Raw genomic sequence first — 24,769 nt, 5'->3', positions numbered from 1 at the left:
GCATTAAAACCATTAAAACTGTATTTAATTAAAAGCCTGGGTGAACCGATGCGTCTTTAAAGACTTTTTAAAAGCTGTCAGAGATGGGGAGGCTCTTATTTAACTAGGGAGTGCATTCCAAAGCTTCAGGGCAGCAGCAGAGAAGGCCTGTCCCTGAGTGGCCACCAGAAGAACTGGTGGCAACTGCAGATGGACTTCTCCAGCGGATCTCAGTGGGTGGTGGAATTCATGACGAAGAAAGCGTTCTCTTAAATACCCATGGCACAAGCTGTTTAGGACTTTATAGGTTATAACCAGCACATTGTATTTTGCCCAGAAACATATTGGCAGCCAGTGTAGTTCCTTCAATATGGGAGTAATATGGTCTCTCCGAGATGACCCAGAGACGAGCCTGGCTGTTGCATTCTGGACCAACTGTAGTTTCCGGACTACGTATAAGGGCAGCCCCACATAGAGTGCATTGCAATAATCCAGTCTGGAGGTTACCAGCAGATGTACCACTGTTTTGAGGTCGTCTAACTCAAGAAATGGACTCAGCTGGTGTATCAGCCGAAGCTGATAGAAGGCACTTCCAGCCACTGCCTCAACCTGGGAGACCAGGGAGAGACTTGGATCCAGAAGCACCCCTAGACTGCGTATCTTTTGCTTCCGGGGAAGTGTGACCCATCCAGAACAGGCAGATCAAAATTGTCTCTCAATGAGTACCTCCGTCTTATCTGGATTCAGTCTCAGTCTCATCCAGCCCATCACCAACTCCAGGCAGGCATTTAGGGAGGTTATGCTCTCTCCCAATGATGCTGACATCGATAAATAGATTTGGGTGTCATCAGCATATTGATAGCACCCTTCACCAAATCTCCTGATGATCTCTCCCAGTGGTTTCATATAGATGTTAAACAACATCTGAGACAATATGGAGCCCTGAGGCACACCATATAAGAGTTCAGATTTTGAAGAACAGTCTCCAAGGGACAACATCTGGAACCTGCCTGAGAGGTAGGAGCGGAACCACCGCAAAGCAGTGCCTCCAACTCCCAACCCCCTCGGAAGCTCCAGAAGGATACTATGGTCGATAGTATTGAAAGCCACCAAGAGGTCCAAAAGGTCTTGCCATCACTACGCTGGTCCATCAATTTCAAGCCAATCCATTGCAGCCAGTAAGGCATTTACAACACCTGCTTGTCCTCCTGGCCTCCTGAAAGTCAACCGTTCGCTACCCTCGTTTGAAAATGAGGAAGCTGCGGTTGTGGTTCCTGTCTTCCTTCCATCTGAACAGGGACAGTCCCAGAAAACAGTTACTCGTCCCTTTGCAAATCCTTCAATCACTGACCTGGTGGACTCGGAGATTCAACTTATTAAGGCGGATCCTTTTTCATCTTCAGGCCCCTTCCATATGGGTGACAACCAATGCTTCACTGAAGAGTTGGGGCGGCCATTGCAGTGCAAAGCTGACACAAGATCTCTGGTCAAGCAACCAACGCCAATTTCACATAAAACTTTCTGGAGCTATTGGCAGTTTTTCAGGCCAGGAAAGCTTTTCTTCCCATGCTTAGGGGTTGAGTAGTACAACTGCAGTTGGACAACACTACTGTGATCGCCTACATCAACCGACAGGGTGGAACCGTCTCCAGGTCTCTTTGTGCACTGAGCATTCAGATTTGGCATTGGTGCATCAAGAACATCATCACCCCTGTAGCCATCCACATCAAGGGGACAGAGAATGTTCTCGAAGATGACCTGAGTCGCTCGTTCACGACGGAGACCCGTCATGAGTGGGAATTGAACTACCTTTACCTGTGGCCGATATTTGACCTATGGGGGTGCCCAGAGATAGATTTATTTGCTACAGGGCGGAATGCAAAATGCGAACACTACTGTTTGAGGGCCAGCCACGACCCAAGGTCCTTGGGAGACACTTTCCAGATGGAGTAGTCACAAGATCTGACATACATGTTTCCCCCATTACCTCTGGTGAGCAGAGTGGTGGCACAAATCTTAACATGTGTGAGATGCATTCTGATCACACCATGGTGGCCACGCCAGGCATGGTTTCCGCATCTACTCAAACTTTTCTCACACCTACAAAAGACTTGTAAGATGTCAAGCTCTTATAATACAGGGAAACGGTCAGGTTCTGCACCCGGGTGTCCTCACCTTGCAGCTGACAGCGTGGAGAGTCGACTATTAAGTAAAATTCTCTTGAATCTACGAAAGCCTTCCACCAGAAAAAACTTTGCTAGCAACTGGAAACGGTTCGCTTCCTACACTGCAGCTCACGGCTTTCATCCTTGAAGAGCTTCCATCCGCCAGATCCTTCTCTACCTTACCCCGCTGAAGACAGCTAAACTCTCCAATGTGTCTATTAAAGTACACCTAGCAGCACATTCTTCCAGACACCCTGGGTGGGATGGCAAGACAGTTTTCTCGCATCCTACATGCAAGAACTTCCTAAAGGGCCTCACTAACCTATATCCACCTATACGACAACTGATGGAACAATGGAGTTGTTCCTCTTGTCCTTCTGCCTTAACTGAACCATGCTTCAAGCCTCTGCACTTGACTGCTCTAAAACTGATTTTGTTGAAAACTGCCTTCTTGGTGGCTTTTACCACTGCTCATAGAGTCAGTGAGCTTAGAGCTCTTAGGATGGATGTACCTTACGCATGTTTCTACCCGGATAAGGTACTTCTACATCCTGACATCAATTTCTTACCAAAGATTGTGACAGACTTCCACATAAACCAAGACATTGTGCTACCTACTTTCTTTAGCTCCCCACGTACGCCTTTAGAAGAGGCTCTACATTCCTTGGACGTGTCTAGAGCACTTCTATTTTACCTTTCAAAGACTAAGACGTTCAGAAAGTCGAAGAGGATATTTGTAACCTACAAGGGGAAGTCCATTGGGCAAGCCTTGTCTCGACAAAGACTCTCCCACTGGCTTGTGCAAACCATCCTACTGGCCTACAATCTGCAGAAGGTATAGCCTCCTAAGTCCATCAAGGTGCATTCAACTAGGGATTATGGTGCATCTGCAGCTCACCTGTCAGGCATATCCTTTCAGGACATTTGTAAGGCTGTCACTTGGTCTTCTGAACTGCCTTTTGTAAAGCATTATGCTATTGACCTACATTCTGCAGTGGAGGCAAATTTTGGGAGAGGTGTCCTTAAAAGGGTGCTACAATAACTCCCTCCTGCTCCCTCCTCCTTTACGGAGTTAACGAAACACCCATTCTAATGGATTCAACAGATCATGCCCCAGATAAACAGGTATTAAACATGCCCCAGATAAACAATGCTCACCTGTAACTGATGATCTGGTAGTGACACATTGATATCCATTAGACCCTCCCGAACCTCCCTTCTGCAGTAGTACTTACCTTTATATAGTACAACTTACCTGCTGCATCAAATTTCTTGACTGCTTCAGCGGTCTCCAAGGAACTGAGGTGCCTGCACTTCCTCGCACCTTAGGGATGGGCCTGGACCGGTCCGGAGGCCATTCTAAAGGCCTCCGGACCTGTTCGGTTCGGGTGGGGGGGTTCCTTTAAGGGTGGGGGAGGGTTTACTTATCCCTCCCGCCCTTAAAGGAACCCCACACACAGTGCCGGACCGCAGCTCTGCGGTTCCGTGCACACCCCTATCGCACCTTAAATAGCCACTTAGTCACGTGGGGTGGGGTGCAGGTGCGGAAAGGGAGCTGTGGAACTCGATACTGAGAGGCTTCCGCGCAAGCGCAGAACCTATTTTAATGGCTATCAACAGATCACTACCAGATCATCAGTTACAGGTGAGCCACCTGTTTTTTATAAAGCCACTACGTTCATTGTCATCAGGATGGTATTATCTGGGTGATGGTAAATGGATTGTAGTTTCCTTCAGAAGTCCCTGATGTCTCACAAAAAAACTCAGCATTTATGAATAAAGTCTTAAGTGCTGAGTCTATCTGGCCAAACTCGCCTGCTGTGATACTACTCCTACTGTGATACCAGTGCTTGAAACAATGCAGTACCCTGAGTCCTTGGCTTGTATTTTGAAGAATGGATAGAAGAGCCGCAGTGATAAAAACAAGCAAACAAATAATCCCTTAGCAACTTAAAAAATAAAGTGTATTGTGGCAAAAGCTTACTTGACGAGTTGCAATAACAAGCTAAGAGACTTTAAAAGGGCACATTCTATTAATCTGTTGAGGGGTATACAATTCTCATATGCAGTCCTTGGGATCACCTGTGCCTGGCTTTTCCTTGGCAATTCCTAATTCTGTGCAGTACCTTGTTGTGTGTGACCATATCTAGAACAGGACCAGTGGCTGACATCTAGACTAGCATTACGTATGCATAATCAGGGAAGGCAATTGTTGCTGAAGCTTGTCTTATATACTTTTTATACTCAAAATAAAAAGACTTGGTCCCTTGCATTTCCTTCCATTTTACTTGCGTTTTTCAGGGTGTGTGTGTGTGTGTGTGTGTGTGTGTGTGTGTGTGTGTGTGTGAATGAAACACACACCTGCAGTGTGTGTATTCTGCAGTATGCCATGAAAGCTTATCTCACAATAAATAAATGTGTTAGTCTTTTAAACAGTCACAAATTTTGTATTTGCTGCTGCTCTTTTGAAACCTAATGTTTTTATTTATGTGTGTGTGTGTGTGTGTGTGTGTGTGTGTGTGTGTGTGTATAATGTTCATATTATCATTTCTTTCCTCTTAGATTGTCTTGCAAAGCCATAGCACAAGAGTTACAACTAAATCACAGCCAAGTGGAGACAAGGCTTTTCGTTGTGACTATGATGGCTGTGGAAAACTATACACCACTGCTCATCATCTCAAGGTAATTAATGAAGGAATATCCAGGTCTTCCTGTATTTCCAGCAATAAGATGCTGGTCAGAAAGTCATAGAAATGTACAGTAAAGTGGAAATATGACAATTTTAATATGTATGTTTAATACAGAAATGTTTGTGTCACTAGCATTTTAGGGGACCCAGTTCCTTCAAGTTCTCATTGCAGTGGTGACCTTCTTTGCTAGCTGATTATGTAAATGAGAGTAATGGGAGAAATATCACCATATATTTTAATAACATATGTTCTTGTCTAAACTCCTTATATATCAGTTTATATTTCTCTAGCAACTGTGGGGAAAGGGCTCATAGTTCAACTGAAAGAATGTTAATTAGCGTATATTTTCAAAGTTGATATGTCCAGTGATAGAATGTTCACTTTTTACTTGTCAGCTGGTAATTTACACACGTCTGCAGGTATTGGTCCTCGTGTGAATTTTTGTGTTTACCCATCCCATGAAAATTATGAGAACTGGTACACACACACTCTGTTATTAGGCATTTTGATCACTGAAATTATGAGGACTGGTACACACACTCTGTTATCAGGCATTTTGATCACTGAGTTTGTTTGCTCTAGATCTGCAGAAAAAGTAGGTGTGTGTGTGTGTGTGTGTGTCCCCTGTGCCAATTGGATGAAAGATTACAAAGGTTTTGTCTAACAGCAGCACAAGAGAGGAAGGTTGGTGGTTTCATTCCCAGTGTTAGACATGGCCAAGCAAGTTCCAAATGTGGTCTCCCATTCCTTTTCTAGCTATATGTATATTAGGACTCAGAATAGACTTATATGGCCCCAAAACAGGTACAAGGAACACTGAAATATTACCTTGTTTTAGAAAATATATTTCAAAATAAAAAGATGTGGTGTCTCTTAATAGGTACATGAAAGGTCACACACAGGAGATAGACCATATCAGTGTGAACATCCAGGTTGTGGCAAAGCGTTTGCAACAGGTAAGGTCATGAGATTTCTTAGTGTGCCTTTTTCTCATGATAATTTGTAAATGATTTTCTTGTTGCTATTTTTGGGTAAAGATATATGCCATGGGACTATATTGATTTTTAAAGGCTCAGCCACATCTTATGGCAACATCTTATGATAACTTGTAAAGCAAGTTATCTGTCAGAAAGAGGAGGAGGTACTCCAAAGATACCTGTCTTCAAACAAGAATTGAATGTAAAAAAAGATTATGTGAAATACCAAGATTACCAAGTAAAATATAGGAGTTGTATCATGGCAAATGGAAGGGGACTTTCCTAGTGCCTCCTCCCTTCTGCACCCACTGAAAAGCCATTCCTGGGGGTTGAGGGGTGTTTGGAAACAGCATGGCATTAGGGGCTGAAGGGGGACAGGGAATCCACCAAAATTAAATGGAAATGTTTTGCACAAGCAGGAGTTCAAATTCACATAAGGTGTTCTACCACATTCCATCCTGTTTCCATGGTCACCCAGCCCTAAAGAGTGCCTTTTTGGGGAGAGCATGGTGGAAGGAAAGTCCTCCTCTTGTGAGGTCCCTTCTGCTCTTGCTTGTTTGGAAATGAACTTTAATGAAAATAGATGTTCAGGAGCTAGTTAAGCACTAATTATACTCTGGAACACTTTGGGTTTTCAGGTGTTTACATTTGACCCATTGCCATTTCTTAAAGTCCCAGTTAGCCCTGAAGGGAAGCAAAAAAAGTCCTTGGAGAGAAAAAGGTTGGTATTGGTCCTCCAGATCTATGGTGTAATTTTTCTCTCCAAAAACATTTTTTGTTTGTTTCCATCCTTTCCAAGACTTTAAACTAAGGGTGTCAAAAACTCAATTGGGAGCTGGGCCAGATTTGATTCTAGTGCACCGCCAGGGGACTGCACCCCCGCTTTCCCTTCACCCACCCACTCACTCACTCATGCAGAGGAAGGTGCCTTTTGCCACCTTCTGTCTTTTGTCTTCCTTCTGCTCCCTCTTTCTCTCACTCTGTTCCTTCCTTTCTTCTCCCCCGCTCCCTTTCCCTCCACTCACTCAGGGGAAGACACCTCTCCCTGCCTTCTGTTTTTGTTGTCATCCTCCTTCTCCTCTTTCACTCTCTTCCTTTCTTCCTTCCTCCCTTGCCCTTCACTCATTCCTGACTCAATTCCCCCCTCACTGAAGAGCCACAATGATGCAGGAGGGAAGAATATGGTGACAGAGCGGGAGGAAGGAGAAATTCTTCCTTCCAAGAGTGGGGTTGGAGAAGAGAGGAATGCTTGCAGTGGCAGCAGCAGGAAGGAAGACGCAAACAAACAAAACAAACAAATGAACATGCCAGCCAGCTGGAGCAAGTGGAGAGCAATGCTGTTGCTTCAGTGTGTGGTGGGGTGAGAGGAAGGAAACATAGTGGCCAGGGTTGATACATAGATACTTGGAGGCCAGGGGGGAAAAATGCTCCATGGGCCAGATCCAGCCCATGAGCCAGCAGTTTGACAACCCTGCTTTAAACCATGGCTACTCCTTTCCTTTTTTATTGAACTATTTGCCCTATTGTCTGGGACAAGACTGAGATATGTCTACCAAATTCCTTGGTGCCACCTGCCTCGGCACGATAAGCTCTCTCTGAACACTAATATTTTGTGTTACCTGGTCTGTGCTCAGTAACACACTTCCGAGAGAGAGAATGAATATGTGTGAATACCCATGTAGATTAAAATTGAGTGAACTGGCTGTTGCTTCTCTAAAACAAAGTAAATCTCCTTGGTATATGCTGTTCTGATCTTCTTGAAGGAAGGCAGAGAACAAATATTAAAAAAAGAAGGAGGGAAAAGAAAAAGGGAACGAATGTTTCTAGATACCTGTACCAAATCTAGAATCAAAATGTGTTTACATTACCAGAATGTATCCATTTGATAAAGCAAAGTGACAAATTGCAAACAGGGTTCTCCCACATTGTCTGTGTCAGCAGTGAGATTAAAGAAAAAATAAGTAGGAACATAGGAAGCTGCCATATACTGAGTCAGACCATTGGTCTATCTAGCTCAGTATTGTTTTCACAGACTGGCAGCGGCTTTTCCAAGGTTGCAGGCAAGAATCTCTCTCAGCCCTATCTTGGAGAAGCCAGGGAGGGAACTTGAAACCTTCTGCTCTTCCCAGAGCGGAGTATTGGGGAGATACTCCCAGTGTTTCTTACAGTGCTCACACTTCAAATAAATGAATGAATGAATGAATGAATGAATGCACTGCCCCAAACCTTCGTCTCTGGGCGGTTAACAATAGCATAAAACAAGTTAAAACATATACAAAAACTTAAAACAATTTAACAATTTAAAAATCACCCGCAGATTAAACTCTTAAAATTTTAAATAACTAGAAAAAGCTTGGGTGAAGAGTTGAGTTTTCAAATGCTTTTTAAAAATTGTCAGAGATGGGGAGGATCGTATCTCAGTAGGGAGCACATTCCACAGTCTCGGGGCAGCAACCGAGAAAGCCCGTCTCCATGTGGCCAACAGCCAAGCTGGCGACAGCTGGAGACAGATCTCTCTGGACTACCTCAATGGGTGGTGGGGCTCATAATGAAAAAGACGTTCTCTTAGATACCCAGGTTCTAAGCCATTTAGGGCTTTAAAAGTTATAACTAGCACTTTGTATTTTGCCTGGAAGCCTATTGGCAGCCAGTGTAACTCTATCAGCAAAGGAGTGATGTGGTCTCTCCGAGATGATCTAGAGACCAACCTGGCTGCCACATTCTGTACCAACTGAAGCTTCCAGACTATGTACAGAGGCAGCCTCGTGTAGAGCACATTGCAGAAGTCAAGTCTGGAGGTTACCAACATATGTACCACTCTTTTGAGATCATTCATTTCAAGAAACGGATGCAGCTGGCTTACCTGCCGAAGCTGATAGAAAGTCCCTCTGGCCACCACCTCAACCTGAGATACCAGGGAGAAGTGCGGATCCAGAAGTTCTCCCAGACTTCGAACCTGTTCCTTTTGGGGAAGTGTGACCCCATCTAGAACAGGGAGATCAAATCGTCTCTGGAATTCTGACCCCGCACATTAAGTACCTCCGTCTTATCTGGGTTCAGTCTGTTTATTATCCAGCCCATTACTGTTTCCAGGCATTTAGGGAAGTTATGCCATCTCCTGAAGAAGCTGACATGGAGAAGTAGATCTGGGTGTCATCAGCATACTGATAACACCCCGCTCCAAATCCCTTGATGATCTCTCCTAGCAGTTTCATGTAGATGTTAAAGAGCATTGGAGAAAGTATGGAGCCTTGAGGGACACCATACTTAAACTCAGATTTCGAAGAGCAACTATCTCCAATTGACACCATCTGGAATCTGTCCGAAAGGTAGGAGTGGAACCACTGTATTGCCTCCCACCCCCCAACACTCTCAGACATTCCAGTAGGATACTATGGTCTATAGTATTGAAAGCCGCTGAGAGGTCCAAAAGGACCAACAGAGTCACACTTCCTCTATCGATTCCCAATTGGAGATTGTCCATCAGGCCGACCAAGACAGTCTCTACCCCATAGCCCGCCCGAAAGCCAGTTTGAAATGGGTCTAGATAATCAGTTTCCTCCAAGACCACCTGGAGCTGAGAGGCCACCACCCTCTCAGTTAGCTTGCCCAGCCATGGGAGATTGGAAACAGGCCTATAGTTGCTCAACTCTGAGGGATCTAATGCAGGCTTCTTTAGAAGAGGTCTAATGATTGTCTCCTTAAGACAAAGGAGGAGGGCAGGATGCCCTCCCACAGACAAGCATTTATGATCTCTACCAAGCCTCCTACAACAGCCTCCCTGCTAGATAGAACAAGCCATGTTGGACAAGGGTCAAGAGAACAAGCGGTAGGCTTCACCGTTCCGAGCATCTTGTCCACGTCCTCAGGAATCAGAAACTGAAACTGATCCAATCGAACCACATAAGAGGAGTTGTTGGACATCTCCAGTTTAGACATTGAATTAATTGTGGAGTTCATCCAAGTTGGCCCGAATCAGAGAGGTTTTATCTGTAAAAAATTCTTTAAACACATCACAGCGGGTAACTGATGGCTCCAAATTCTGATTCAAGGGGGGGAGGCACATATTAGTCCCCTCACAACCCTGAACAACTCCACTGGACATGAACTCGCAGATGCAATACGGGCAGAAAAGAACCGCTTCTTTGCCGCACGGATCGCCTGAGCATAGACCTTTAAATATGCTCTATGTTGTAATCTGTCGGATTTGAGTCGAGTCTTTCTCCACTTGCGCTCCAGTCGCCTACTTTGCTGCTTCAGCCCCCGTAGTTCTTCTGTATACCATGGGGCCAGTTTTGAAGCAGGTTGGAGGGGACAATAGCAATCGTGTCTATTGCCCTGGTGAGCATGTTATTCCAGTTTTCCACCAGGGCATCAACAGGATCACCAGCAAAGCCAACATTAAATCCCTCCAAGGCTTCTTGGAATCCTATTGGATCCAATAACCTCTTCGGGTGGACCATTCTAATAGGCCCCTCGCCCCTGCAGAGGTGGAAAGTGGTTGTAATCTTAACCAGATGGTGGTCCATCCATGACAATGGGGAGATCACAGGAGTCCCCACCCACCGAACACCACCCTGATCAGAGTAAAAGACCAAATCAAGCATGTGACCTGCAATGTGCGTTGGTCTGGATAACACTTGGGATAGGCCCATAGTTGTTATGGCCACTATGAAATCCTGAGCTGCCCCGGACAAATTGGTCCCAAAATGAACATTTAAGTCCCCCAGCACCAAAAGTCCGGGAGACTCCAACGCAAGTTCTGCGACCAAGTCCATGAGCTCAGTAAGGGATTCCGTCGGGCAGCGGGGCAATCGATACACCAACAGAAGTCCCAATCTATCTCTGGTCCCCAAATTTAGGTACACACATTCAATATGGCCAGATACCTCGACAGGGACCCTGGTAAGGGAGATATTATCCTTATAGACCACAGCCACTCCACCTCCCCGCCCACGTCCCCACACCTGTTCCTCTATAGAATACCCTGGAGAAAAAGCTGGGACCAGACTGGGCCACTAGCCTCCCCCAACCAACTCTCAGTGATACACACCAGGTCAGCCCCTTCATCCATAATCAAATCATGGATGAGTTCAGCTTTATTTTGGACCGACCTGGCATTGCAGAGGAACAAGGTAAGGCTATGTGAGTTGTTCGCAGTGCTCCCCGAGGTCACAGAGCTGGCAGGACAGCCGGAAGGGATGACAGCTGTTAAATTTCTGACAACCCTTCCCCTTGAATGGCCTGCTGACCTGCCAATGTTACTTCTTCTATTCCCCACCACCACGGGAATAGCTGCCCGACATTGAACGAAGGTGCCCCCTGTCTCCCCATCTCTAGATGAACCCAGACACATCACAACTACTTCAACCCAATCTCACCAACAGTGAAGTGAGCAAGAATCTTCCTTCTAGCCGTTCAAGTTAATAAGTCGGCCCCAGCCCTCAGTCCCCTTTGGCGGCCGGCTTCGGCAACTGCCTGCAGGCGGCCTGCACCAGTGGCTGCAGCCCACTCTAATAAAGTCTCCTATTCATATGCAGCCAGGGTGGACCCTGCTTAGCTAAGGGGACAAATCATGCTTGCTGCCACAAGACAAGCTCTTCTCTCCTGTACAGATGGAATGAAGGATGAAAGTTTTTATGACGTTGCTAATGAACATTCAGATATTCTTATAAATGTTTTTCATACAATCTTTCTCAAGGTTATGGCCTAAAAAGCCATGTCCGAACCCACACTGGAGAGAAGCCATATCGGTGTTCAGAAGAGAACTGCACAAAATCCTTCAAAACATCAGGAGACCTACAGAAACACATCAGAACACACACAGGTACATTACATATATAGTGCTGTCAATATCTGTTAATCTTTTCCTAATAATATATTTTGTACACAATTTTGCTTAGGATCTGTTTGATCACAGCATGACTTTGGCTTGTGACTTCATGGTAAGCATGTGCTGTTTCCTGTGCTTCTAATATTCCAGCAAACTATTTGGACGCCTTTATTACTGTTATACAATCACATTTTGAAGGTGCAAATCTTAATCGTGTTAGTAACACTTTAACTCTTTTTATGCAAACTTTTGAGCAAAAAGTGCCATGGTTTCTTCCAACATTAGTTACTCACTTAGAGCCTCTTGAGTGCTAGCCTAGATGTTCATGCTGCTGTTACAGCTGCCACAGAGCAATCCCTGTGTGGTACTCCTCTTCTTCTGATATCCTTTTGGATGGTTCCATTGTTGACTGTTTGTCTACTCCTTCCAGGTACATAAACAGCTGAAGCAGTTGTCAACTGGTCTTGGTATTCTCAATTTAACTGAGCATGCAGGACACAAAGCTCCTCTTTTCCCTCTGCTCTTTGACTCCTTTCCTTTCCTCTCCTTTTGCACAGGAGAGGTAGCCAGTATGATCAGTGTTGCTGCTTGCAAAGAGATTCTAGGCAATACAGCTCAGATTACCTGGAGCATCCCTATTGCTTCTGCAACATGGCTAAGTAATTGGAGAGAAGGTTCCTTCCCAGGGTCAAAGCTTATGTGTTTTCTATTGCACAAAGCAGGAGTATGCAACTCAACTATCTTAAGGGCCACTTCTGTTTTTTTAAAAAATAAATTAAGAGGGCCTAATTTCTGTGTTAGCTGTGGAAAAACATTTTTGTTACATTTTCAACTCAGTTGAAAATGGTCAACATCCAGACGAACCCTGTACCAACACACCAGGGCTTTTGCCCTACAGCCCATAATGCACTGTCTCTTTTCTCTCTGCTCCACTGCAGGTCTCTGTAAATACTCTCTCAGTATTATGTGCCCTCTCCATCTGTACCCTATAGCATGCATGCTCTCTCTCTCTCTCTCTGTGCCCCTTTCTTTGTTACCATTCCATTTTTTCTGTTTCCCTACCCAGAGGTTTTTATGTCCCCCATGTTATCCCCTTTTATCTCTGCACCACCACAGTTCTCCCTGCACATCCATTTCCCAGTTTTTCCTACTTTTCCTTCTCTAGCTTCCTTGTTTTTTATTTCTTTTATTTATTTCCTTATCTCCCATCACCATGGGGGCTGGAGGGGGGTGAACTAATTTCTCTACTTACTGAGTTTGGTAGCAACAGCCCACATGGCTTTGACTTGTCCATCAGTTCAGACAATAAGAAAGTCTCAGATACAGGTGAGCTGTGCAACATCAGTAGCTGGCAGCAGCAGACTGGGAAAATTGGCACTAGTACATCTGAATTCTGCAGGAGTCATGCAAACATAGTGATACAGGCATTTTACCATCTGCACTCTCATTTTTGATGGATTTTGATGGGCCTTAGATGTTTCCACAAATGTGGGGAAAGGCATAAACAATTGGTAATTGAAATGCCCACTGTGGCCATAAATAGACAGGGAGATAATGCAATCAGCCTGTTGGACTTCTGTTATGGAGGCCTGATCTAGTATTCCTTTCAGCATGACCACACAGGGTGAGTGTAATGGTGGAGTAGGAAGCTCCTCTCTCTGCTTTCTCTCACAATGATGGGGAGTGCTGTGAGGGACACAATATGAAACATTTCTCTTTGTGCATTTAGTACACAAATCCAGAGTGGTTTCTGTCTTAGTCATGTTTGGCATGTATGCGACTACATTTTTGATGGGTTATTGAAAAAATCAGGTAACATTTGATTAATTCCTAAAGGCTAAGGGTTTAAGCTGCTACGAAGACAGCACAACTTGTGTGAGAGAATGTAAAGTGTGCCGATTCAAATAAAGTACAGCAGCAGCAGTTTAAGTTAACAGGTGGGAGGGGAGTTCTGAACTCTTCCCCTGCTACTTTTGCTCACAATTTCCTCTCTCCCCAGCCATTTCCCACCCCCCTTCAGAGCAGAGTTTGCTTCAGTCTTAGAGCCCAAGCCCAATGGTGAATAGGCAAGAACTCCTTATTCTGAATGGAGCCATTCAGGGAGACCGCCCAAACCAGTATCTCCCATTTTGAAATTCATAGTTAGACCCAAAAGTGACCTTATCGTTATTTTGCAATTTTCCAAGTGGCCCTCTGAAGAGGCATCATATCATATAGGCATCAACCTGATGTATTGGTTGATGCTGATCCTGTGAGAATTAAATAGGATAGTCAGGTGAATAAAACCTCAGAGAGGTTTACAGAACCAACTTCCCCAGCCAAACGTGTAATGGAATTATATGAAGTGCTCATCAGAAGTGTATGTTGTTGTTACTATTGCTTATTATTTATTCGATTTCTATACTGCCCTTCCGAAAATGGTTCAGGGCAGTTTTCAACAAAATAAAAACAATTAAAACCAGTTAACAATTAAAATCAAAACTATAAAAACAGAATAAAATCAATTAAACATTCAAACAGTTAAAAACCCTGGAAAACCAAGGCAAACATTTAAAACAATTTAAAAACCATGGAAGGCCTGGCCAAACAGATAGATTTTAAGGGCTCTCCTGAAAGACAAATAATGAACTCAAATTACGGATTTCTGCCAGGAGTGCATTCCATAGCCCAGGAGCATCTACAGAGAAGGCCCGCCTTTGAGTCGCCAACAGACCAACTGGTGGTAACTGGAGACGGACCTCCTCAGATGACCTTAACGTGCAGTGCTGATCATGCAGAAGAAGGCACTCTCTAAGATAACTCGAACCTCAGCCATTCAGGGCTTTAAAGGTAATAACCAGCACTTTGTATTTTGCCCGCAAACTAGGGATGTGCGAGTAGTTCAAGGGAAGTTCAGTTCTACAGTTCCAGGGTCGAACTGAAACCACGTCCATGATGGTTCGGGGGGTTCATGATTTTTAAATATTTTGGGGGAGGAGTTATTTTTTACCTCTAGCCCTGTCGGGGGGCTTTATCTAGGCCAGGGGGGGAGGTGTCCACAAAGGTTCCCCTTCCCCCTGCTGGCCTAAATCACTGCCGCGGCCTGTTTTAAACCCGTTTTTGGCCCGTTTGGGCCTCTGTATGGTGGCGCAGCGGCCATTTTACCCGCCGCACATGCACGAATGGACTATGCGAGGCCTGACATGGCCCAGGACCTCTCATAGGCCATTCATGCATGCACAACAGGCATTTCATGAATCCAGGGCCCCCCCCCCAACCTATCCGGTGGGAGGGTTCTAAGGGGTGCTGGACCAAACTGGTCCAGTCAGGTTCGAGTCTAGTCCGGACTCAAATCGAACCGGGCCAGCCGGTTCCGTGCACATCCCTACCAGAAACATGTCAGTAGCCAGTGTAACTGTTTCAAGACAGTCATAATATGGTCTCTCCAGGTTGTCCCAGAGACCAATCTGGCTGCCACATTTTGAACGAAGTGAACTGCGTACAAAGGCAATCCCACTGCAATGTAGAGCGCATTGCAATAGTCAAGCCTCGAGGTTACCAGCTGATGCACCACTGTTTTGAGATCATTCTCTCCAGGAATGGGCACAGCTGTAAAATCAGCCAAAGCTGATAGAAAGCACTCCTGGCCATGGCCTCCACCTGAGATACCAGGGTGAGGCCTGAGTCCAGGAGTACTCCCAGGTTGCACACCTGCTCCTTCTGGGGGAGTATAACCCCATCCAGCACAGGAAGATATAACTCACCCCTCAAAATCTGAGCCCCTACAATGAGCACTTCCATCTTGCTTGGATTCAGTTTCAATTTGCTATCCCTCATAAGAACATAAGAACAGCCCTGCTGGATCAGGCCCAATGCCCATCTAGTCCAGCATCCTGTTTCACACAGTGGCCCACCAGATGTTGCTGGAAGGCACAGACAGGAGTTGACAGCATGCCCTCTCTCCTGCTGTTACTCCCCCGCATCTGGTACTCAGAGGCATCCTGCCTTTGAGGCTGGAGGTGGCCTGTAGCCCTCCAACTAGTAGCCGATGATAGACCTCTCCTCCATGAAGTTATCCAAACCCCTCTTAAAGCCATCCAGGTTGTTGGCTGTCACCACATCTTGTGGCAGAGAATTCTACAAGTTGGTTATGCATTGTGTGAAAAAGTACTTCCGTTTGTTGGTCCTAGACCTCCTGGCAATCAATTTCATGGGAAGACCTCTGGTTCTAGTGTTATGTGAGAGGGAGAAGAATTTCTCTCCACTTTCTCCACACCATGCATGATTTTATAGACCTCTATCATGTCTCCCCACAGTCATCTTTTTTCTAAACTAAAAAGCCCCAGGTGTTATAGCCTTGCCTCATAAGAAAGGTGCTGTAGGCCCCTGATCATCTTCGTTGCCCTCTTCTGCACCTTTTCCAGTTCTACAATGGCCTTTTTTAGATGCGGTGACCAGAATTGTACACAGTACTCCAGGTGTGGCCACACCATAGTTTTGTATAAGGGCATTATAATATTAGCCGTTTTATTTTCAATCCCCTTTCTAATGATCCCTAGCATGGAATTGGCCTTTTTCCCAGCTGCCACACATTGAGTTGACACGTTCAACAAGCTGTCCACCATGACCCCCAGATCCCTCTCCTGGTCAGTCACCGACAGCTCAGATCCCATCCGCGTATACTTGAAGTTGGGTTTTTCGTCCCATTGTGCATCACTTTATATTTGCCAACATTGAACCGCATTTGCCATTTTGTCGCACACTCCCCCAGTGTGGAGAGATCCTTTTGGAGCTCCTCACAATCCATTTTGGATTTCACTACCCGAAAGTATCTGCAAATTTGGCCACCTCGCTGCTTACCCCTACTTCTAGATCATTTATGAATAAATTAAAAAACACCGGTCCCAGTACAGATCCCTGGGGGGCCCACTTCTTACTTCCCTCCATTTTGAAAACTCTCCATTTATTCCTACCCTCTGTTTCCTGTCTTTCAACAAGTTAGCAATCCACACATGTACTTGTCCCCTTATCCCATGACTGCTAAGTTTCCTCAGGAGTCTTTGATGAGGAACTTTGTCAAAAGCTTTTTGGAAGTCCAGGTATACTATGTAAACTGGATCACCTTGATCCACACACTTGTTGACACTCTCAAATAACTCCAAAAGGTTGGTGAGGCAAGATTTACCTTTGCAGAAGCCATGGTGATTCACTCCCAGCAGGGCCTGTTCTTCTATGTGCTTTACAATTTTATCCTTGAGGATGCTTTCCATCAATTTGCGTGGAATGGATGTTAAACTAACTGGCCTGTAATTTCCCGGATCACCCCTGGATCCCTTTTTGAAAATCGGTGTTATATTGGCTACTTTCCAGTCCTCTGGTGCAGAGCCTGATTGCAGGAATAAGTTATATATTTTAGCAAGGAGGTCAGCAGTTTCACATTTGAGTTCTTTGAGGACTCTTGGATGGATGCTATCCGGCCCTGGTGATTTGTTAGTTTTCAGTTTTTCAAGACAGTTTAGAACATCATCTCTCGTCACTTCTATCTGACTCAGTTCTTTAGCCTCCATCCCCGAAAAGCCTGGTTCAGGAACAGGTATGTACTCAGTATCCTCTGCCGTGAAGACGGACACAAAGAACTCATTTAGCTTCTCTGCAACCTCCATATCCTCCTTTAATAATCCCTTTCACTCCCTCATTGTCTAATGGTCCAACCGCCTCCCTGGCAGGTTTCCTGCTTCTGCTGTATTTAAAAAGGTTTTTGTTATTCCTCTTGATGCTTTTAGCTCAATGTTCCGCAAGCTCTCTTTTTCTCTCCCTTATTGTCACCTTGCATTTCTTTTGCCAGAGTTTGTGTTCCTTTCTGTTCTCTTAATTTGGACAGGCTTTCCAATTTTGGAAGAACGTCTTCTTCCCTTTTATGGCTTCCTTGACAGTACCTGTTAGCCATGCTGGCATCCTACTGGACTTAGTGGTACCTTTCCTCCTTTTGGGTATACAGTCTAACTGGGCTTCTAGTATTGTGGTTTTGAGTAAACTCCATGCATTCTGGAGTGAAGTGACTCTCCTGATTTTCCCTTTCAGCTTTCTTTTCACCATACTCCTCATTTTGGAGAAGTTTCCTTTTCTGAAATTCAAAATGTTTGTGTTAGACTTCCTTGGTGATTTTCTGCCCGCATGTATGCTGAATTTGATGGCACTGTGGTCACTGTTCGCTAAAGGGTCGATGAAACTGACATCATGCACTAGGTCCTGAGTGCCACTCAGAATTAAGTCCAAGGTCGCCTTCTCTCTGGTTCTAAGACCAACTGTTCTAGGGCACAGTCATTCAGCATATCTAGAAATTTGACCTCTTTGTCATTACTTGACTGTGAATTTACCCAATCTATGTGTGGGTAATTGAAGTCACCCATTATTACAGCCCTGCCTCTCCTTGAAGCCTCCCTGATTTCATGCTGCAACTCCCAGTCACTGTCAGCGTTTTGATCCAGAGGGCAGTAGCACGTTCCCTTTCTGGCCTTGTATTGTCACCCACTGGGTTTCTGTGGAGGACTCCAGTCCACCTAGGTTTTTTAGCTTGTTAGATTCTATCCCTTCTTTAATATACAGTGCTACTCCACCTCCAAGGAGCCCCTCCCTGTCCTTTCTATAGAGTTTATATCCAGGGATAACAGTGTCCCACTGGTTCTCACTGTTCCACCATGTTTCTGTTATGCCCACTATATCTATTTCTGCATTAGCAACCAAGCACTCCAGCTCACCCATCCAGCCCATTACTGCCTGAAGGCAGGCATTTAGAGAATGAGTGCCATTTTCTGAAGATGAAAAGGAGAAGTAGTTTCGGTCATCATCAGCATACTGTTAACACCCAGCACCAAACCTCCTGATGACCTCACCCAGCGGTTTCATGTAGATATTGAAAAGCATTGGTAACAGAATGGAACCCTGAGGGACTCCATATAACAGCTCCTGTTTTGAGGAACAACTGTCACCAAGCTCCACCATCTGGAATCTACCCAAGAGATATGAGCAAAACCACTGCAAAGCAGTGCCCCCTATCCCCAACTCCCCCAGGCGATCCAGAAGGTTACCATGGTTGATGGTCTCAAACTCAGCAGAGAGATCCAGAAGAACCAGCAGAGTCACACTCACTCTTTTGGTTCCCCAGTAAGGGTCATTTATCAGGCCAACCAAGGCTGTCTCAACCCCATGGCCAGCTCTAAAGCCAGTTTGAAATGGGTCTAGATAATCAGTTTCCTCCAAAACTGCCTGGAGCTGGTCGGCCACCACCCTCTCAATCACCTTGCCCAACCGAGAGTGATTGGAGATTGGCCAGTAACTAACCATCACTATGGGGTCCAGGGAAGGCTTCTTAAGGAGTGGTCCTACTCTCCCTCAGCGATGTATTTATGATATTAACTAGGCCACCTCCAACAATCTCCCTGCTAGATAGAAGCAGCCAAGTCGGGCAAGGATCCAGAGAACAAGTGGTAGGCCGCACCGCCCAAAGCAGCTTGTCCACATCCTCAGGAATCACAAATTGAAACTGATACAACCTAATACTGCAAGAAGGATTGCTTGACAGCTCCTCCACAGACCTTGCAGAAATAGCGGAGTCCAAGTCGGCCCAAATACAAGAGATCATGTTTACAAAGAACCCATTAAAAGTATCACAGCAGAACAACCTCGGGGACTGACTTGAAATAGAAGGAGCAGAAACTAAACTCCTAACAACCTGGGATAGCTCTGCTGCGCATGAACCTACAGCCACAATGTGCGCAGACCAAAATCTCTATTTCACTGCACTGCACCGCCACCGCATAAGTCTTCAAATGGGTCACGTGCCGCTTCCTGTCAGGTTCAAACTGAGTTCTCCTCCACTTGCGTTCTAGTCACCTACCCAACCACTTCAGCCCCCGCAACTCCTCAGTATACCAAGGGGCCATTTTTGAAGCAAGTCGGAAGGGACGCGTAGGAGCAATCATGCCTACTGCCCTGTTGAGTTATCTGTTCCAGGTTCCCACCAGGGCATTGACAGAATCACCGGCTGCACCAACATCAAAATTCTCCAAGGCCTTTTGAAATCCAGCAGCCTTTTTGGACAGACCATCCTAATAGGTCTACTACCCCTGCAGGGGTGGATTGTGGCTTTGAAACCAACCTTAACCAGGTAGTGGTCCATCCATGACAATGGGGAAACCACCGGATCCCCCACCCACGGAATACCCCCCCTGATCAGACCAAAAGACCAAATCGAGTGTGTGGCCTGCAACATGAGTTGGTTCAGAAACTAATTGGGATTGGCCAATACTTGTCATGGACACTATGAACTTCTGAGCTGCACCAGACAAGCCAGCCCCAATGTGGATGTTGAAGTCCCCCAGCACCAAAGATCTTGGAGACTCCAACACCAACTTTGAGACCAGCTCCGTTAGGGTGTCAGTTGGGCAGTGGGGTGGACAGTACGCCAACAGAATCCCCAATCTATCCCTAGTTCCCAGCCTCAAAAATATGCACTCAATATGTCAAATGTCTCACAGGCACCCTGGTAAGAGAGATGGTATTCTTATGCAACACAGCCACCCCACACACACCCCTCACCCACTTCCCCTAGCCTGCTCCATGACAGAATAACCTGGAGGGAGAAGCTGAACCCATACTCCCCCAACCAGGTCTCATTTATACATGCCAGGTCAGCTCCCTCATCCATGATCAAATCGTGGACAATTTTGGTCTTATTCTGAAGTGACCTGGCTTTGCAAGGCCAGACTCTTTGGGTGGTTGGAGCTGCTCCCTAAGGCCTGAGAGTTGACATAGCAGTTGGAAGTGGAAACATATGCTAAATTACTGATTTCCCTTCCCCTGTAATGGCCAGCTGCTCTGCCAGTGCCAATTCTTCTATTCTTCACCACTACAGTAATAGCTGCCTCAGAACTGCCAGGCGCACACCCAGCACCATCCCACTCAAGAGAGCCCAGACACATACCTGCAGAAAGGCCTGGCACAACCCAACCCAACCCAACCCCCCAGCCCTCAGTCCCACCCTTGAAGGGCTGGCCCCCTTTGGCTGCTGGCTTCGGCGACTGTCTACAGGCAGCCCAACAGCCACATCAACAGCTACGCCTTTGGCAAGCCTCCTTCTTTTTAAGCCTGCACGCCCCGAAAGCCATTCCTCCCACAAGCAGCTCTCGGGACAAGCGACAGGTGGTTCAGTTCAACAATCTGGGAGGCTGGAAAGCAGCCAGCTGGATCTTGGCAGCAGACAAGCAGACATGTTGTTAAGACAAATTCAAAGCCGACTCGGCACGGTTATTCCTCTAAAAAATGGTTTGACCACAACTGTGTGGTTGCCAAGAAAGCATTAATTAATTAATGAGCCATTTTTGGGAGGGCGGTATATAAATCACATAAATAAATAAAATTCTTATATTTGTTATAAAACTAAATTTGCACCTAATTCTAATCAAACCATGCTGGAAATGAAAAGAAATCATTAAGCTCTCTTGAGAAGGAAGAAAAGGACTACTCTAGCTTTAACCTGGAAGGTTTTGATCAAAGCGGTCCAAACTAATAATTCTTCCTCTCTTTGGTGACTCACTGGAAGATATCTGTATTCCGGGCTATCCCTATTGGCTTGCTGTATACCAGGAGGGGCATGGGAGTCCTATTTCCATTTATTATACAGTGATGACCATACTGCCATTTCTTCATTAGATCTAGCCGCTGATCATATATAACGTTGGCCGCCAGTATCAGTTACTGAGAATAAACAGTTAATAGACCAGCTAAATGAGCTTAGCTCCTGGTAATGACTTGCACGGAACCGCTTTGACGCTCCTTATCGGGAGCGCTGAACCGGTTCAAAGTGCTGGCGTTTGAGCTGGTTCGGAGGCGGGGGGGGGTTATTTTAAGAAGCATGGAAGGTGCCTCCTACTTGCCCATCCCTGCCACGCCGCTTTTTCCGCTCCAGCGCTCTCCCAAAAAGTGTGGGCATGTCTGCCTTTTGCATGGCAACACTGAACGGGGCTGCAAGGAGGAACGCTGCAGCCCTGCGCCCACATTTTTGGGGAGAGCGCCAGTGGGGGGAAAGCAGCTGGGCTGGTAGGAGGCCCCCTACCTGCCTCCCCCACCCTACGGGTAGTGCACGGAACCTCCCCCACCCTACGGGTAGTGAACGGAACCAGTTTCATACACATCCCTAATGTAGATTAGTGGGCTCCCGTCCTAGCATCATTGTTTACATACATAGACAACACAGCACACATCCCAGATGACTGGGGTGTGGCTATAGTTGTCCCTATCTTTTAAAAAACGGAAATAGAAATAATACTGCTAATTAAAGACCTATAAGTCTATTGAACATAATTAGCAAATTATATGCAAGACATTTGTGTTGGAAGCCCTGTGACTGGCTTGATCAAGAGAACATTCTCGAAGACCAGCAAGCAGGCTTCAGGCCCGAAGATCTACAGTAGAACATTGATTGGTCTTAATGCATTTAATAGAGAAATATATGCGGAGTTATCAATAAACGCTTGTTACTGCTTGTATATAATCTTTATTATAATAAAGGATTAGGGTGCTGCAGTTGAATGCCACGTTGGTCAATGCTAAAACATCTCTCATCCATGATTTGATTGTGGATGAGCATGCTGACCTGGTATGTGTGATGGAGACCTGATTGGATGAGCTGGGTGGGGTTGGTCTCTCTCAGCTCTGTCCTCCAGGTTTCCTGATCATGCAGCAGCCCCACCTGGAGGGTTGGGGAGGGCGCGTTGCAGTCATCTATTGAGAGATATTTCCCATTTCCAGGTGCCTGGTCAGGCAATCTCAAAATTTCAGGTGTTTGTCCTTAAGAGTGGGCCTCCGAGATAGTCTGGGGATTCTGCTGGTGTACCGACCATCCCGCTGCACTTCAGTCTCCCTACCTGAGCTGGCGGGGGTGGTCTCGGAGATGGCCATGGGCTCCCCCAATCTTATTGTTTTGGGGGATTTCAGTGTCCACGCTGACACTCCCCAGTAGGTGCAGCTCAGGATTTCATGGTCTCCATGGCAACCATGGGCCTGTCTCAGCTGGTATCGGGCCCTACCCACATGGCAGGACATACTCTGAATCTGGTTTTTGCCGACAGAGGAATAAATGATCTGGAGGTGGGGGAATTTGAGATAACTCCCTTGTCATGGACAGATCTCATCTGGTGGGGTTTAGTTTGACTGCTCCATCTGCCCTCTGCAGGGGTCGTGGACCGATTAGAATGGTCCATCCCCAGAGGCTTATGGATCCGCTTGGTTTCCAGATGGCCCTCGGGGAGTTTCCAGTGTCCAGAGCTGGTGACCCTGTCGAGACCCTGGTGAATCTCTGGAATGGAGAGACAGCCCGGGCTGTTGACATAGTTGCTCCTATACGCCCTCTCTGGCTTGGTGGAGCCCGTTGCTGCTCCTTAGTTTTCCTCAAAGCTTAGGGCGATGAAACAACTCTGGCGACGGCTGGAACGATGCTGGGGGAAGAGTCGTGACGAATCCGACCAAACACGGACTAGAGCCCATTTTAGGGACTACTCCATGGCGGTGGGGGCGGCGAAGAAATGCTTTTTCTCCGCCTCCATTGCATCTGCTCAGTGCAGACCAGCAGAGCTGTTTTGTGTAGCAAAGACATTGCTCCACACATCAACCCAGGTAATGGGGGAGGAATCATCTACAGCCCGTTGTGATCAGTTTGTGTGTCACTTTGCAGAAAAGTCGCTCGCATCCTTGCTGATTTGGACTCCAGAGTTTTGGCAGTTCCGGCAGAGATGGCTCTGGTACCATCTGGTCCTGTTGTGTTGGATTCTTTTCAGTTGGCGCAGCCTGAGGATGTGGACAAGATCCTGGGCAGTGTGTGGGCAACATCGTACGCTCTTGACTCTTGCGCTTGCTTCATTAAGGGAAGGCAGGATGCCATCGTGCCTCAAGGAGGCGATGGTAAGACCATTATTTTAAAAGCCCTTCTTTGATCCCTCCAAACCAGACAACTATAGACCGTTCTCAAACCTTCTCTTTTTGGGCAAGGTGATAGAGCGTGTGGTGGTGTCCCAGCTGTAGAGGGTCTTGGATGATACGGATGATATGGAACCTTCTCAATCTGGCTTCCGGATATAGGACTGAAACTGCCTTGGTCGCTTTAGTGGATGACCTACGCCAGGAACTAGATAGGGAGAGTGCGTCCCTGTTGGTTCTGCTGGACCTCTCAGTGGCGTTTGGTACCATCGACCATGGTATTCTTCTGGACTGCCTCTTGAGTATGGGAATTGGAGATATTGAGTTGGAGTGGCTCTTGCGGGTAGGATCCAGAAGGTGGTGCTGGGGGACTATTGCTCGGCTCCTTGTCCATTGGCCTGTGGGGTTCCGCAAGTTTCGGTTTTGTCCCCCATGCTGTTTAACATCTACATGAAACCGCTGGGAGAGGTCATCCGGGGACTTGGACTGAGTTGTCAGCAATATGAGGATGACACTTGGCTCTATCTCTCCTTGTCACCTAATCCTAGGGAGTCAGTGGATGTCCTGAATCGAGGGCTGGAGGCCATGATGGGTTGGATGTGGGCTAATGAGACTGAATCCAGGCAAGACAGAGGTAATGTTGGTCAGTAGGAGAGCCAGTGGGGGTGAGGAGATTTTACCGGTTCTGGATAGGGTTGCTCCTTGAAGGAGCAGGTACACAGCTTGGGGGTATTACTGGACCCGGCTCTGCTTTTGGAAGCTCAGGTGGAGGCGGTGGCCAGGGGTTCCTTTGCACGGCTTCGGCTAGTGCGCCAGCTGCGTCCCTTTCTCTAGAAGGCAGATCTGGCCACAGTTACCCACACCTTAGTCACATCATGGCTGGATTACTGTAACATGCTCTACATGGGGCTGCCCTTGAAGAATATCCGAAAACTGCAGCTAGTGCAAAATGTGGCAGCTAGGATTTATCTGGAGCTGCTCGTTGGGATCACATCACACCCATTTTGAAAGAGCAGCACTGGATACCAGTTTGTTTCCAGGTCCAATTCAAGGTGCTGGTTTTGACCTTAAAGCCCTTAACGGTTTGGGCCCAGGATACCTGAGGGACCGCCTGCTCCCCAGGGTTGCTGCCCATTTGACGAGGTCATCTGAGGGGGCTCTGCTCCGGGTGCT

General features: G+C 46.4%; 1 protein-coding gene across 3 annotated transcripts in view; it reads left to right on the top strand.

The window, feature by feature from the left end:
• The window catches only part of ZNF143 (zinc finger protein 143), a 122,796-nt gene that overhangs the window by 67,071 nt on the left and 30,956 nt on the right, over positions 1-24,769 (top strand). For all 3 annotated transcript variants that reach the window (XM_053287234.1, XM_053287232.1, XM_053287233.1), the window contains exons 8-10: positions 4,707-4,826; positions 5,715-5,790; positions 11,513-11,638. In XM_053287234.1, coding sequence (XP_053143209.1) covers positions 4,707-4,826; positions 5,715-5,790; positions 11,513-11,638 — 322 coding nt within the window. The remainder of the gene's footprint in view (positions 1-4,706; positions 4,827-5,714; positions 5,791-11,512; positions 11,639-24,769) is intronic.

The sequence above is a fragment of the Hemicordylus capensis genome, chromosome 1, assembly GCF_027244095.1.
Source record: "Hemicordylus capensis ecotype Gifberg chromosome 1, rHemCap1.1.pri, whole genome shotgun sequence".
Lineage (NCBI taxonomy): Eukaryota > Metazoa > Chordata > Lepidosauria > Squamata > Cordylidae > Hemicordylus > Hemicordylus capensis.
The sequence above is the reverse complement of the archived record's forward strand: the minus strand, read 5'-3'. Positions and strand labels throughout refer to the sequence as shown.